Source organism: Pezoporus occidentalis, unplaced genomic scaffold, assembly GCF_034315485.1.
Source record: "Pezoporus occidentalis ecotype Australia unplaced genomic scaffold, CSIRO_AGI_Poc_V1 ctg5, whole genome shotgun sequence".
NCBI classification, from domain to species: Eukaryota; Metazoa; Chordata; class Aves; order Psittaciformes; family Psittacidae; genus Pezoporus; species Pezoporus occidentalis.
Genome location: NW_026915835.1, coordinates 822,384 through 837,929, shown reverse-complemented (window position 1 = coordinate 837,929; position 15,546 = coordinate 822,384). Strand labels below are relative to the sequence as shown.

The following is a 15,546-nucleotide window of genomic DNA, read 5'->3' as shown; positions in this document are numbered from 1 at the left end:
AGGTGTTTCTGATGCATCTTTTTCTGCCCAAGATGCCAACTGAGGTAGTCTGTGTACCATTCAAAGAAGTGATCTCTCTAACCATTAAATTCCTGGGCGGTTTCTCCCTCATTGTTCCCTATTGCATACCAGGATGAAATGTCAAGCTTCAAGTAACCTTAGTATGGCATCTCCTGCCATACCCAGTTGAAGTCCAGCCCAAGACTTGTTCTGCGGCATGTCTGAATTTGCTTGTAGGACACCATGTGGCAATGGCACACATGGGACGTCCTGCACTTTGCATAAACTCATGGAAATTCAGTGTCTTGGTTGGATTCAGGATGTTTGTTCCATACAGAAGCAGTTTTCATATTTACAGTGGATAATTGTATACAGTGGAAAAAAGATCCTCTTCAACATGAAAGCTGTGTTTAACAAAGCCAAGTCTGGACGCAGATATTGGTTTTCAGAGAATTCAGAACATAAGAAGATAAGCACTTCTGAGAAAAAAGACACCATTACTCCTCTTAACTTCAAGAATCTCTGAGATGTTAAGTACATTAACCGAGCAGAGATTTGAACTGGGCTTTCATCTTCTCTTGAAAAACATTTCTTAATCTGCATGCTGGAACATGCCATCCTTCCTATATAAAGATATGCCTCATCGTTAAGAATTTGAAATGCTATTAGCATTGCTGTTTGAAAATAGTATTTGCCTCCTGTCTATAGTGTCTCTCTCCTATGACTTGAGAGACAGTGTAGTTATTCTACAGTAAATAAGTTAGAGCATTTAAATGCTGAAAACTAATCTGTAAATGAATCTGTGTTTCATTGAACATGCACTACATTTATAATCAAAATGGAATATTTTCCTTTCAGATATTTGGGGCTCCATCATTCGATGACAAGATCTTAGAAGTTGTTGCAGTGTTTGGCAGCATGCAGATGGCAGTTTCAAGAGTCATCAAACTGCAGCACCACAGAATAGCTCAGGTTTGTTTCTCACTTGAAAGCACGACACATGATTGGTAGCAGTTTGGGATGCTGGCAAGTATGGCCACCACCCTATACATTAATAAAGTGCTGACATTGTTTTAATTTTAATGGGTAACAAATTGTCTTCAGTGATGAATGAAATATAAAAGTGCTTCATCCTTGAGACAAACCTGGAGGGAAGCCAAAGCTCCTAGTAATTATTTCAGGTGGCCTCTCAGTTTCTTTAGTATTTATTGCTCTGTAAAATAATGTGTTTGTTCTTTTCCAGTGTCGGTCAGTAAAGATCACCATACTTGGTGATGAAGGGGTTCCAGTGCAAGTTGATGGAGAGGCATGGATCCAGCCCCCAGGAGTTATTAAGATCATACATAAAAACAGAGCTCAGATGCTAACACGAGACAGAGTATGTTGTAGAAAGTGTGTTGTGAGATGCTATTACTAACACTGGTTGCTGTAATAATCCCATTCAGTTGTAGCATGAACAAAACAATGCTTACAAAAATGGTTTATAACAATTTGTATAACTTACAGAATTCTTGCAATTATATAATTTCCATATTTGGGGGGGTGGGGTGGAGCTAGATGATCTTTAAGGTCCCTTCCAACCCAAACCATTCTGTGATTCTATATTAAACCAGATAGAGAATGGTTGTTTTGTATAAGTGACAAAGCTTTACTGGCTTTTATGAGTGTTATTAGTACTAGTCCTGTATTCTTATTAATACATAGTAAGAATAGTAAAAATTTTTGCTATACCTCCTGTTCCTCTCCTTTTCACTCTCTTCTTTCCCTTTTCCCTTTTTCCCTTTCCCCTTCCCTTTTCCTTTTCCTTATGTGTGCTACACACAATTGCATACTGGAAGTTTTAGCACAGTTGCATAAATTCAAGCAGAACCTAGTCACAAAGTCGCTAGAGAATTCATGCTTGTCTGGGATTACTGTGTGAAAGGCGTAACTGCCTTTCAGTTCTCTGTCCACTAACTAAATGCTGAATTTAAGGTGGAGTTAATGGCATTTGAACTCTATTTTAGGAAATTCATTACTTTTTCCCACCATTTTTTAGGTTTGAATCTTCTATTAATTTCAGATTTGATTTTGCTCTTTGCACAAAATGTGCTTATTCTTTTGGAAGACACATTTTGAGGATAATGGGGAGGAGGAAGAGAGAGGGAAAGAGCTATCAGAAGTGACTCATTCTCTAGAATAAGTTTTAAAAAATGAAATGTAATTTTATTATTTATACAGATTGTATTATTTATATAAAATTAAAATAATTTAAAAGCTTGTTAATTTAAACTAAAATTTTATATAAAATATAATTTTTTTAGTAAGTAAGAATACTCTTAAGTGCTATGAACTGAAGGTATAATTCGTTTTGATTAGGCCTTTGAAAACACCCTGAAGTCTTGGGAAGATAAACAGAAGTATGATTCCTGTAAACCCGTCATTCGATCTCCCTTGTACCCTCAGCAGGCTGTTGAGTTGGCTACAGAAGAAGAAGTTACACACATCCAGCTGTGCTCACAAGCTGCAGAAGAACTGATTACAAGGTACAGTAAAATTAGTAAGTTTAGATTGCCAACCTGGACACCAAGGCTGAAAGTAAATGCATGCATAGACTTAAAAAGTGGATGTTTTCCCTGGTTTTGACTTATGTTTATTTGCCACTCAATCGTTTCAGCTTATTTTTCAGTTTTATCTTATTTCTAAGGCTCAACTTTCTTATCTAATTCTGTTATTCTCTTTTTCTATGTTTATGAATTTTTTTCCTTGCGAAAAATGACTTTCTGAAGGAGCAGTGGAAACAAAACTGGAAAGCTTCTTTACAGAGAGGCTTTTGATTGAAACTTCACATATTATGCAAAAGCAAGAATGTATTGAAAACAAACATGGAAGTCTGCTTTAGAAGTCAACAATGTAGATGTATCCACCTGACCTGAATTTCTGACCTTTTTTCTCCTGAAAGCCTTCTTACTCACAATTTCAAAAAATTGAGCACTTTTCAACGAACCTGAAAGCTTTCTTACATATTGTATGAGTAAACAGTTAACACACCAACATTCAAGGAGCCCAAATTGCCACAAAATCGTCATACTTTTTTGTATTCATCCACCCAGTCATTGTTAATGCAACTTTCTATTTCATTCTTACTGCTCAAAACCCTCATCTCTGTGATGATGCACACCTCAGTAATTTGTATGGGTTGAGATGGTGGTGAGCTGATGATATAAAACCGATCCCACAGTCTTGCTTATTCTAAAGAACTGCTTTCTTCCTGAGATGTAAGTATATTTATAAAGACACTTCAGTTTTCACACACAAAAAAAAAAGGTTATTTTAAGAAAAGCATTTTTGTTTTTAAATCAGAACATTTTACAAAGCTGCTATTCAGTTCATCATGCTAACAAATTATCTTAAGCATCAAAAGAAATTCTTGGGAGTATGTGTTGAGTTGCGCAGGCGATGTAAGAATGGAATTGAAGAACTACATATTCTTGTTGTACTGTACTGATGACTTAAGTAGACATAGAAGAATAATTTAGGTTATAAATCACCCAAAGTGAAGTTTAGCCAAGACAGCTTAAAAACTTTACTGTTCTAGAGGTGGCCTGAGGTTGTCATTACAGCTGGTCCTCCCATAATCTCAAATGATTGTAGCCAATTTTAATGTCACATCTGAAGGATATGCCTTGTGAAATAGATGTAATAGTTTTTCAGATAACTTCAAGAAAGTTATTTTAATGTGTTAGGGCTTTCCTATAGAGTTTATTTGGATTAACAGCCTGAACATTTTTTTGTACAATTTTTGCATGGCTTTTATGTTCTAAGACATAAATTTGTCACAGTATTTCCTAGCAGAATAAATAATCTGTGTTATCGATGTTATTTATTTGAGGTGATGCATTGCTTGAAGAGATACTTGTATTTCAACTTTTGTTGTAAAAGACTGTATTTTTAAGTGTTTTGTGAAACCTATCTTTGTATATTTTCTCATCTGATAAAGTTGTGTACTCTTCAGAATTATTCTTTAAAAGGAGTAAGAAATATTTTTATCCTTTTTGTGTTTTTGTAGGATCTGTGAAGCGGCAAAAATACATGGCCTCTTGGAGCAGGAGCTTGCTCATGCTGTTAATGCATGTTCGCATGCATTAAATAAAGCCAACCCAAGGTTTCCTGAGGTAAAGGGAGAACAGAGATTTATGTATAAGTAAATAAGCTATAATATCTGTGTGCTTAAGTTTGTGACATGGGAGCTGTGTTGTACTCCCTGTCCCCATATTAAAACAAGCTGGATGATAATTCTTGAAGTTTTCATTAAGCAAGACTTCTAAATATGCATACGCATGCTAAAATTTAAATGAAATTACTTAACAGATGAATGGATGCTGTATCTCCTCCCTCTTTTTGCACTTTTTCTAAGGTGAAAGAAAAGGGAAAGTTATTTTTGATTCTGAAGGTGCTGCCCTCTTTTATCAGCAGGGTGCTTCAGCCCTTCCCATGCACAGGGAAACACCCCATAGCCGATGAATTTGGTAGAGGTTATGCTCAGTGATTCTGAAATGTATTAATAATGCCAGGAATGGGAGTTAGGGAAACTGCTTTTTTTTACAGCAAGAGTAATAAAGAGGAGAGTCCTCTCCTGGTGTTAGACTGTGGAATCATTTTACAGGTGGCTGGTCATTTGATGATCTTCAGGATTGTATAAAATCATATTAAATGAACTCGGGGAAAAGACAGGAAATAGATACTACGTTTTTGTTTTCTGTTCTCAGGGCTGAAGAACTTGTCAATGTAGAGCTAAATTGATGTATTTCTTCTAGGAGAAGACACCCTAAATCTGTACTGTAACACCAAAGTACTTATTCTCAGTCTGACTTGGTTCACTTTAAATAACTTACGGTTCTTATTCCCTAGAGCCTTACCAGAAACACTGCCATGGAGATAGCTGTCAATGTGAAGGCTCTACATAATGAAACTGAGTCTCTGCTAGTAGGAAGAGTTCCTTTGGTAAGGTGACAAAATACATGTTTTATTCCCTCACTCAGATTATCTGTGATTTGTTCTTTGCTGATTTTTTAAATCGGCTCAGGATTTATGACATCCTACAAGAAGCTCTGTAAGACCGACTGGAGGATATTACACTGCATTTATGGTGTGGATGAGAGTGAGTTATGAATTCTTGTCCTAGGTTGGCATCCATTTTACGTGACTTCAGATATCTAAAAGGTCATTACTGGGCTCTTCTTATTAATAGTCAGTGGAGAAAAATAAATATCCCTGTTGAGGTTGATTGACACTCAAGTGTTTTGGAGGCCTATCTTACAAAAATTAATCATTTCCTGGAGATGTAGAATTTAAGAGAACTTCTGGAGTTCTATTATGTGACTGTCTTCAGAGTTTAAAGAGGACTTGGGGTGAGAGCTGTTCAGACTCAAACATTCAACTTCTACAGATCTAATCTGGGCAAGTAAATCTTGCCCTTGTTCTAATACCTTGCAGGAATTATTTTATAACCTTTAACTGCTAAGTGTTCAGTAGACCTCTAATGGTACTTGCAGACTTTGCATCTTCTTTGGCTAGAGTTTCTGTGCCTAAAATGATATAGACTGCTCAAACATTGTTGTACCTGGATGTATAATTAGAAACTTTCTATATGAGACACTGCGAAGAGAAGAAAAATGTCAGGTTTTCTATGCTGGTCCAGTTTTACATTAAGATGATACTCAGTAAGAACAGTTACATTTTCTTTGGATTCAAAAGCAGATTACTAACTTACTATTTATTTAAATGCTATAATTAAAGATGGATAACAACAGAAATGTTTTCACTTGCCTGGGTTAGAGTATGAAACTTAACTAGTGCAGGTTCACATACCTTTTTGCACCAGTGATAAATGGCATGAGTCTGTTCTACAATTACCAAAGGTAATATGGTCTATAGGCTAATAGTCATCTAAAATCTAGAAGTATTCAGAAGATTAGGTTCATGTGGTCTATTTTATGATGTTTTAGAAGACAAGGTTATTCATTAGATGTTTTTGTCCAAGAAAAGGGACAATATCTGCTATTTTTTCAAATTATTATTACTAATTCCTCATATTTCAGATTGAATGGGGAGTCAAAATTCATTTAAAAAGAGTAATTAGAAGAAAAAATTTAATACTAAGGCTATAGTAATTTATCAAGGCAGTCTGAAAATAATGTTATTATGGAAACCTTCCCATTGAAACATTACCTTTTCTATAGCCAGTTTTGATCTCATTGTGTTGTCAAACTGCTGCCTTGTTCAGGCTTCAAAGCTTAATTTGATTCATTTGTCTATTTCTGATTTTTACATGTTGTAATTCCGCTTCTCATTATGGTCTGCGTAGATGTCTTCATGAGCCTACATCAAACCCATCTTTTACTAAAAAGGCTGTTTAGAAGTTCCAGAGATAATCTTCCAGAGATGTCCGTTGTCATTTGACAACACAGTTGTTCAGAATAGTATTTCACAGCCACAGTAACAGGGCACCCCGGTTAACCTTATGAGATTCGTTTTGTCTTCAAGCAAAATGTGTTCCTTTAAGAATCAAGCAATTGGATAAGTGCTTGTTGAGAAAGACAGAACTCTTGTTTCATTTGTTTATGTACAATAGCTGATAATTTCTTCAAAATGAAAACACAACAAACGTTGAAAATTTTCAAATATGTGTGGACCTACTCACATTGAAAAAAAAACGAGGGAAAAGAAAGATCAGAGTCTGCTTATGGGCACTGAATTCTGTGAGCTTTGGAAGAGAAAATGGCATGATAGCAGGGGGGAGCTTATATTTCTAATATTAGTACATTAAACAGCAATATCTTAGTAAGGATGGTCTCCTCTTTGAAATGTGCTAACATATGCAAACTAGAAGTTATTGTTAGGTCGGGTTAAATCAGTAGGACTTATAATTTATCACCAAACACCAACGACGTCAAAATCTTTTTTCCAGCACTAGAGATCAAAGATTCTCCTACAACTCCCTTTTAAAGATGCATTCACTGGGATATAACTTAATTAGATCCTTTCAAAAGGATATGCTGCACTGCTGTGGGACTACGTTTACTTCAAAGAAACAGATGTTCAGATTGCTTTATTAGTAATTCCAACTAATTTATTTAACTGCTACCACTTTCTCTTCCTTTTTTTTGGCATTCTCTGATATGTTTGGCTTTTTGACACTTGTCTGGGGCTGCAATAGTGCCCCCCTTCCAAGTCCGGTCACTATTCTTCCCACCCTCAGCCAACAGCAGTGGCTATAGCTCCATGTTGCACATAGTCAGAAGGGGTAGTTCAAGTAATCTGTCACCACTGGAAGACCTTTAGGAATGGAGCATCTTTAGTAAAATCCATTTCCTCTTACTTGACCATGAGGTGATCTAACGTATGAAGATATTTGCAAATAGTAACTCAGGCTTACTACCACCTATTCAAATTTTTCACACCACTTTTTATGCAGAGATTGTCCAGGCTCTTGCTCTTCTGGTCAGGTTTTGCCTCCCTTGTGCTGGTAGTTTCCATTTCTAGTGTATTCTAATATTTGTGTTATCAGATAACTTTTTCTCTATGTAGACTCAGGAGTGATGTTGGTGATTAACAGCTAGGTCCAGGTGATGGGCACCAAAGGTCTCAGCTGTGTCAGTGACCACTTTGTGGTTGGGACCATCCTAAATGTAGTGCCGGATGCATCTTTGAAGGAAAATGTGATTTTGGAAGATTGTTTGTTTTCATCATGTGTTTACACTCACCATGAAGTAGTCATCTGTTTGTGTATGGTAATAATATGTCTAGATTTAAATATTGTATCCTAATAAAACTAAAACTAATATTTTTCGCCCTGTTTATAAACAGCAGTTAGAAGCTCCCCATGAAGAACTCTTATCTGATGCTTTGCACAGTGTGGAAATAGAGTTGAGAAAACTTGCTGAGATTCCTTGGCTTTATTATGTTTTCCAACCAAATGATGATGAGGTGAGTTTGATTTATACTTCCTGTTTCTAAGTGAACTTAATTTTCTTTCAGTAGGGTAGAGTACATTAGAATCCTCATGATCTGAAGAGGCAATTTCAGTAGTGATGCTGGATCATTTCTGTCTGCTGTGAACAAACTTCTAAACTTAGGGCTATTTGCGTGTTTTGTTCTCTCTCCTGAGAGAAAAGGATTTGAATGGTTATTAAATGAAATATGTATAGAGTTAAATCCTGACATTATTCCTTACAGAAGTTAAATTTTGTCTCAGTTTTTGAGATTAACTATGAATTACCCTCTCCAACATGCATTTTAACTGTTGTTTTCTGTTAATTAAAGGTAACTGTCTCTTCTTGCATGCAGGATCCCCCTCTGGATTATGCTAAAAGAAACAACAGAAGTACAGTGTTTCGCATAGTGCCTAAGTTTAAAAAAGAAAAAATTCAGAAGCATAAGACCAGCCCTCAGCCTGGTATGTGTTTTGAAATGACAAGAAAAAAATATCATATTTGGGGAAAATGTGATTTTATGATTTTTTTTTTTTTTTTTTATGTAAGAAGGGACATGAGGCATCCTACCTAAGAGAAAAGTCAATGTGAAAAGCCATGGAGCTAACTGGCATCTTCATTAGGGTGAATATTTCTTTCAATGCATTTAGAAAGCACTCAGTAGGACCCCAGTATTCCAAGTGAACCATAGAACTACTGTGAAAATATTTAGGTAGTTTTATCATGCAACAGGACGTGTGTCTTTGCTGGTTGGTTACATTTGGTTAACTCATAGCAATACATGCCATAGGTAAGCTCCAATTCAGGTTTTTCAGGTTAGTTTCAGAAGGTGTGCGATAGCTTTTATCATGCTGGTTTAATTAACCAGGTATTCTTAAATTTCAGATGGATTTTAAGTTCAGCAAGTGAAACAAATCAAACAAAAGTCCATGATAGTCAATACTGATTTTTTAATTAGAAGAAGTTGAACAAACTCCACTCTCCTCTCTTCCGACTTTTATCCATGAACTTATTTCCTTAAGATTATGTCCAGGCGTTAATTAGTGATCAGATGGTCCTAAAACTGTTCCTACATCTTTGTCTTTGTAATGGACAGTTGGTCATAATCTGCAAAATCTTGCAGTTATCGATCAGACTTTAGATATCAGATTAGGTGTTGGTTTTCATTTCACTGTGAAACTGATCAGCATTGAACAAAGTTGCAAAATTATAGCAATAAGCAGCATAACTGATTTTTTTTTAATAATTGTGGTATTATTAGGACTAATGTGGGCAACTAACCTTAGAGAACAATGTTTTACAGAGAGCTTCTTAATGGCCTGTGTAACAGAGCAGATTAAAGAATACTTGTTGCATTAATTAAGAATACTGGAATCTGTTCATTAAAGCTGGACTTGCTTGCTGCCATTGCTATATTTGAAGTATGGTTGATATTTTGATTTTACATGTTAATTAGTTTTGGAGGCTTCTCCTCTCCCTGGATGACTACTAATAAATTAATGGTATAAAGCAGAACAGCGTTAGACTGCGTCACTGATCCTAAGATGGTTTAATATGAATTTGTTGGGGCATCTGGTTTTAAAGGCTTTACTGAAGAAACTGGAGTAAAGCTGAGAGCATGGCTGCAAAGCAAAGAACCCCAACTTTGTTTAGATACTTTCTCATGTTAACTGCTAATCTGTAACCTGCATGTAAAAAGGAAATTGTCAGTTTTTGTGGAAATGACACCTCTAACCTTTCCCTTTGCTAGCACGGCAATTCTACTCTGTTTTCCACTCTCTTTGGCCTAACCTTTGCTTGTGATGCATTTGAGCATGTAGAAATTAAGGGGGTTTTGCTCTTAACTTTGGTAGTTCAAAAATGGGGCACAGATGAAGTTGCTGCTTGGCTGGATCTGCTCAGTTTGGGAGAGTACAAAGAAATCTTCATCAGCCATGACATCCGAGGCTCTGAGCTTTTACACCTGGAAAGGCGAGATCTTAAGGTATTTCCTTTGTGCTACTTTTCTGCTATTGACCATTTTCTTTGACAAAACAACAACCAACTTTTCTTCTTTCCCCGCACTTGTTATGTGCTTGTAGCTTGGCTTACACTGTGCAAATATGCAATAAACTAATACGCGCTGTCCTTTGGCCTGAGTTTCTTAAGTGCTGACTTGTACTTGCAGCCACGCATATCTGTGTTATCTGAATTTTCCTTTTTTTTGCACTTTATGTAGAATGATGGCATTATAGTTTATGTCAGAAGGCATAGAAAAAGCACGTTTGATATGTTACTGACATGAGTGTAATAATAATGTTATCTTCAGTTCGCTGTTTCCATTAAACAGCATGGATCAGTTGAAAGTGGTGATAATAATTTTTAATCTATCTACTGCAAGGTCAGCAGCTATGAGCAGCTGACCTGCTTTAGGTGATTTATTGTATATATATTGGATATAGTGGGTGTGAGAGAGATAAACAGCTTAATAAATTGCAGCATTGGACTTGGCGTTCATGTGTCATAACAGACCTTTGCAACAGGTTTTCTCGTCCATGACCAACCTCTGTGCTGATTTTAGCTGTAGAGATTTAAAAAAGAACACTTTCTTTTGACTCTAAAATTGCAAAAATTTCTTTCTTTCTCAGAGGTCAAACTGGTAAGTTTTGCAGGGAGAAATGTTACCTAGCATTCTGAGGCTGTTATTTGAGCTTGCTGGTCTTTTTCAAGAATGTCTTAAGTGCATCCATTATATATACTAGCGGCTGTATCTTTGGGGATTCATTACATTACTTTTTCCAGGAACTCAGTTGTAATGAGTTCTTTATAATGAGCTCTTCATAATATGTTTTGCAACTGCTTTTAGCGCATAAGAGAAGAAATAGGTTATTGTATGAATTGCAAACATTTACATTTAGAGTGCAAGTCATTGCTCTAGCCACAGTGCAGTAGTCTCCAGATAGAGGCAATACTTTCATGCAAATGGGCGATTTTTTTTTAAAGTTTCTTATATCTTATGAAATCTCAACGTGCTTGCATTGTGTGACTGTTGCCGTAGAAGCAGCTGCTGAAGATACCTGAGATGTTTGGCTGTTGTGTGTTATTTTGGTATTAGATTTCCTAAATTTCTTTCCCTGGAAGTTAAATTCCTTTTGTTCAGGGTAGTTCCTGACATGGAGGGACAGTTTCAGGGCAGTATCTCCCTGAAGAAATTTAGTAACAGAAAATTATCAATCACAATGCTCCAGTGATGGATGTTGCAAGTCCCTGTTCTGAATGAGCACTGAACAAATGTAAAACTTAACTGGGAAACTCAGCATTACACAATCCATAGGTTTGCTAAAATGTTAAGAAATCTTACAAATAATCAAGATGTCTGATTTGTTTGAATATATGATAGTGGGTAAGATCAGCATTAAACTACGCATGGCTTCTCGCTATGCCTCATTTCTGATAGGTTCCAATTTGACTGCATGCCCAGAAGACTGGCACTTCAGCCAAGTAAATATCTGCAGCAGGGTAATCATCAACCTGACACCCTGTTGCTAAGACTCGTGCTGATTCAGCATAAGTAAACCCCCATCACGAAGTCCTATGCCCTGAAATGTCTAAAAGCCTGTCTTAGACCCTACAGAGAGGCAGACTTTCACTGTCCCTTTATCTATTGCTGCCTGACACATGTATGTTTAAAATTGCTCAGGATATCTGGGTGAGGAGTTGTTCTATGCAAGTTGGCAAGCGTATATCCTGTGCTAGAAGAAGTCTTGTTCTAGAATCTGCTTGTTAGCAGATGCTGAGAGCTTCCAAAGCAGAGCTGTTTGTAAGGTAGGCCAGGCTTTTGGCCAAGCGTGGCTTGTGCTCTGTGTAGCAATGCTGAATTGAAATAACAGAGTTTAGCTCTTGTCTGGTTCATTACATATGGGGCATGATCTCTGCAGGGAGCCAATCAGAGATGGCTCAGGGAGCCTGTGGTTTTCTGGCCAGTGACCTGAACTGGTGTCAAGATGCGTAATGTGGTACCTTTTTCCTCCCTTTGGCAATCAAGGTGTGTAGATGAGTCGTCAGTGCTATTGTAAGCACTGTCTGCAGCCTCTCCTCCAGTGCAGGGCTTGTCCTTCCTGCCAAGCTAAATGGGCTCATCATTAATGCACAAGATCTCAAGTCATGTGCAATAGATTTACCTCTATTATCTATCATGTCTACAACAGGAAAAATCATTACCTGATTTAATTGAATCCTCTGGGTCCACCTTTCTGTGGTCAAAAGTAGAGATAAAAAGCAGTACAAAAAAGGATTTGATGAAACTCTCTTCCTTTGCACACGTCACTGAAATAGATCAATATGTTGACTGAGGAATTGGACACCTATGTATTTCTGTGTAGCTTGCGATTCTGCTCTCAGCTCTGTGTTGCAACTGGCAAATGGAGAACACCTCCAAGAGGAACTAAATACCTCTCTCCAACCAGTCCTGCAGTAACACCCTTTCTTCAGCCTCCTATACCTGATTTTGTTTAGGGGAATGAGGAATATTTTTAGGAACTTTTACACCCATGTGATTTTCTTTTGCTTGAGGAAAGACTGGGCAGTGACTTGCAAACTCTGCTGTAGAAACTGTAGAAAGCAAACTTGTTGTGACTTTGCTTTTTACAAGCAAACTCATTTAAAGCTAGACTCTGCTTTTTTCTGAAATAAATGCAGCTTTGTTAGTATTCATAACCATGTTCCTATACAAGCTGTTCTGATTACTTAGTAGTAACTAAGAACTGCAAGACATTTGTTAGGATGAGGATGATGTCTCCTTAGAGCTCCATAGTGGTGTTAGGTTTCTTTGGTGAAAGGGTTTCCATACCTCATGTGAGCCTGATAAGCAGTGCCAGCTGAGCTGAAGTCTGTGCCCAGGACTGCAGCATTTCATCTTGGTGTTTTGCAGTGGCATGTTCTGAAGAAGTTCTTGTGTGGAAAATGCTTTCTAAGATTTGTTTGACTCCAGACATGCTGCATGGCTTTTGACACTGGGAATGCAAGTAGGGTAGGTTTGTCATCTGGAAGATGTTAATACTGAGCAGTGTTAATATAAATTGTTTGGTAGTATTACATTGATGGTATGTTCAGCCAAAATCTGTGGGGCAAAACTGGAATAAATGGGTTCTTGGCTAAACAGACATAATCACCGTAATAGCAGGCTAATCACCGTAATATAGTGCAGATGAAGAACTCCTGAGAGCTGTTGCAGGAATTTTCATCAGCTTTTTCTTGCCCAACGTTTTTGGTTTGGTTTGGGTTTATTTTCCTAGTATTTTTTGAGCCTTAGCTGCTGAAGAGATGGTAAAGTGCTTAGGGAAGAAGAAGGGTAGTTTTAAGGCCAGAGCTGGGGAAAAAGAAAGGCTATTTTCTTCCTCAGACTCTGGCTAGAGTTTTGTCTTCAGATTTTAGTCCAACTGAATTTTTGTTAATTATATATCAATTAAATATGCACAAATCATGATGAAACATGCACAAAAATGCAGATCTTTGGGCATCTTGCTTTTTGAATGATGCATGCTATGGTGCTGTAGCAGATCCTTTTAGTCTGAGATGAGAGAATTTCTGCAAACTTTTCCCGCAGCAGTAGTAAGCTGAGAGTACTAGACAGCATCTAGTGTCAGGAATGTGTAAAACCCGAACTATTACACAGGCGTAAAAAATCAGTTTATCATGTTGGTTGTTTTGGGTTTTTTTTTCTCTTGAAAAGTGGCAGAATTCATCAGAAAGTTCCCCAAAATTGTGATAAGACTCTTGACACTTGCTGTTCTGATACACATTACAGCAACTTTTAACTGGAATGGAAATAAAACCAAGAGTTTTTGCCTCTGAAGCAGAAGTGTTATTGACAATACATGGTAAAAGTGGCTGAGTTCTCTGGGAATTTCATAACATGATTCTTTCCTCTGATCTTCGAAGTCTGGCAGCATCTCGCTATGTTGCTTATCCAACAGAAGTTCTAGTTCTGAAAAACATTCTGAAGAATTTGCGAGTTCTTAACCTTTAATGTGTGGCTTCTCATGGCTTGGAAAGCATCCTTATTGGTTTTCACTTATGTAATATTTTCTCCACATAATAACTAGACTATTTCAGTAGTTTCAGTACTTTTTCGTTGGATTCATTGGAAAATGAAGTTTAGCATTTTTTTTAACATAACTGGAATTCCATCTTGCCTCTCTGAAAATTAATCCACTGGTTTAATTTGTGCTGTGCTACCTTTACAATAACATAATTCATGCCCATCTTACCATCCCTTTCTTCCTTTGGAGAAATGCAAAAATTAATTGCATGCTAACACTTACAAATAATACTACAAAGTACAGTTTTTCTGAGGTTTCTGTGGCTGTAGAGAAGCAGATACAGTCTTTGGGCAGAGTATGTACAGAATATTATATATGGTTTCATTTTTCACTCTATGCAAATAATTATTTCAAGCTGCTTAATTGCACTCTTTTTAATGTCTTTGTAATGGAAAATCTTCCTATGAAAATGAAAGGATTTCTATTTCAGAAAAAACAGGTAGTGAAACTTTTCCAAGGCTTTTTTTCTTTAATCACAATTTTTGTACATAAGGTTTATTCTACAAATAGCTAGTGTTTGACTGCCACTTGCTCAACGTGACTAATAAAAGGATTTTAAAGGGGTTTTCAAAGCCGGGTTTTACAGATAAGGGAAGATTTCCAACAAACTTAGCTGAAAATTCATTAGCACAGTTGGAGATCATTAGCACAGCTGGGCATCCCGTTTTACTCCTCTGACCATTGGAACACTCAAAATTGAAAAAGGAGGCTGCTAAACCTGTTATTAATACTGGAAGAGGTTTGATGCAAGAAGTTGTTGTCTGTTGTCACCCATATGAAGATGGGTCCCAGTAACCACTATTGGAAACATTTCAGTTGATGTGATTGCTTCAGTGGTGGCTACAAGGAGATTGATGCTTGTGCTTTTTACATTTTTCCTCTGGGATGTGACTGTGATGTCTCTGAGAATTTTTCTTCCAGCTCTCTAATCAGGAAGATCCGTGTTAGGAGATGTAACCTTCTTGGAATGAAAAATAGATGCTTACCTTTTCTATTGCTCTCTAAAGGGAAGTTGTCCTACATGCCTGTAGCCTTTACATGCACTTTCCCTTGAGAAACTGGGGATATGTGTGTTTGCTGATTTAAACACACAACATAGGGCCTCAGGTGAAGTGACACTGCTGGACAGAAGCTCTAATCCATCACATCCTAATAAACACTTGATTACTATATTAGAGAGGAGGGGGAGATTGTTCTCTTTTTTGCCAAAAACTGTGAAAGGTTTAGAAGTGTTTAGAAGTGAAATGGTTTTGACAGATATTGCAGTGCCTTGGATTGTCAATATTGCAGGTAAGTAAGTTTCTGTCTTCAAGACAGAAAGGGATTCATTGTATGTTCTAAGCAATTTTTTTTGTTAGGCAACACTTGCTAGTGCCATAGAATGTTTTCTGGTTAATGCTGATTGCAGTGAGCACATTTCTAGACATCTGTTGCATGGCTAGAACATAATCAGTGTTGGGTTTTTTTTTTCCTTTTTGTAAATAAACTTTTCT

General features: G+C 37.0%; 1 protein-coding gene across 2 annotated transcripts in view; it reads left to right on the top strand.

Annotated features, from left to right (window-relative positions):
- Positions 1-15,546, top strand: part of DGKH (diacylglycerol kinase eta) — a 544,322-nt gene that overhangs the window by 146,408 nt on the left and 382,368 nt on the right. The window contains exons 23-30 of one of the 2 annotated variants that reach the window (XM_062636834.1): positions 859-972; positions 1,244-1,378; positions 2,359-2,525; positions 4,049-4,154; positions 4,891-4,983; positions 7,849-7,968; positions 8,329-8,437; positions 9,827-9,957. In XM_062636834.1, the coding sequence (XP_062492818.1) occupies positions 859-972; positions 1,244-1,378; positions 2,359-2,525; positions 4,049-4,154; positions 4,891-4,983; positions 7,849-7,968; positions 8,329-8,437; positions 9,827-9,957 (975 nt within the window). The remainder of the gene's footprint in view (positions 1-858; positions 973-1,243; positions 1,379-2,358; positions 2,526-4,048; positions 4,155-4,890; positions 4,984-7,848; positions 7,969-8,328; positions 8,438-9,826; positions 9,958-15,546) is intronic. The other variant, XM_062636835.1, reaches the window with a different exon arrangement.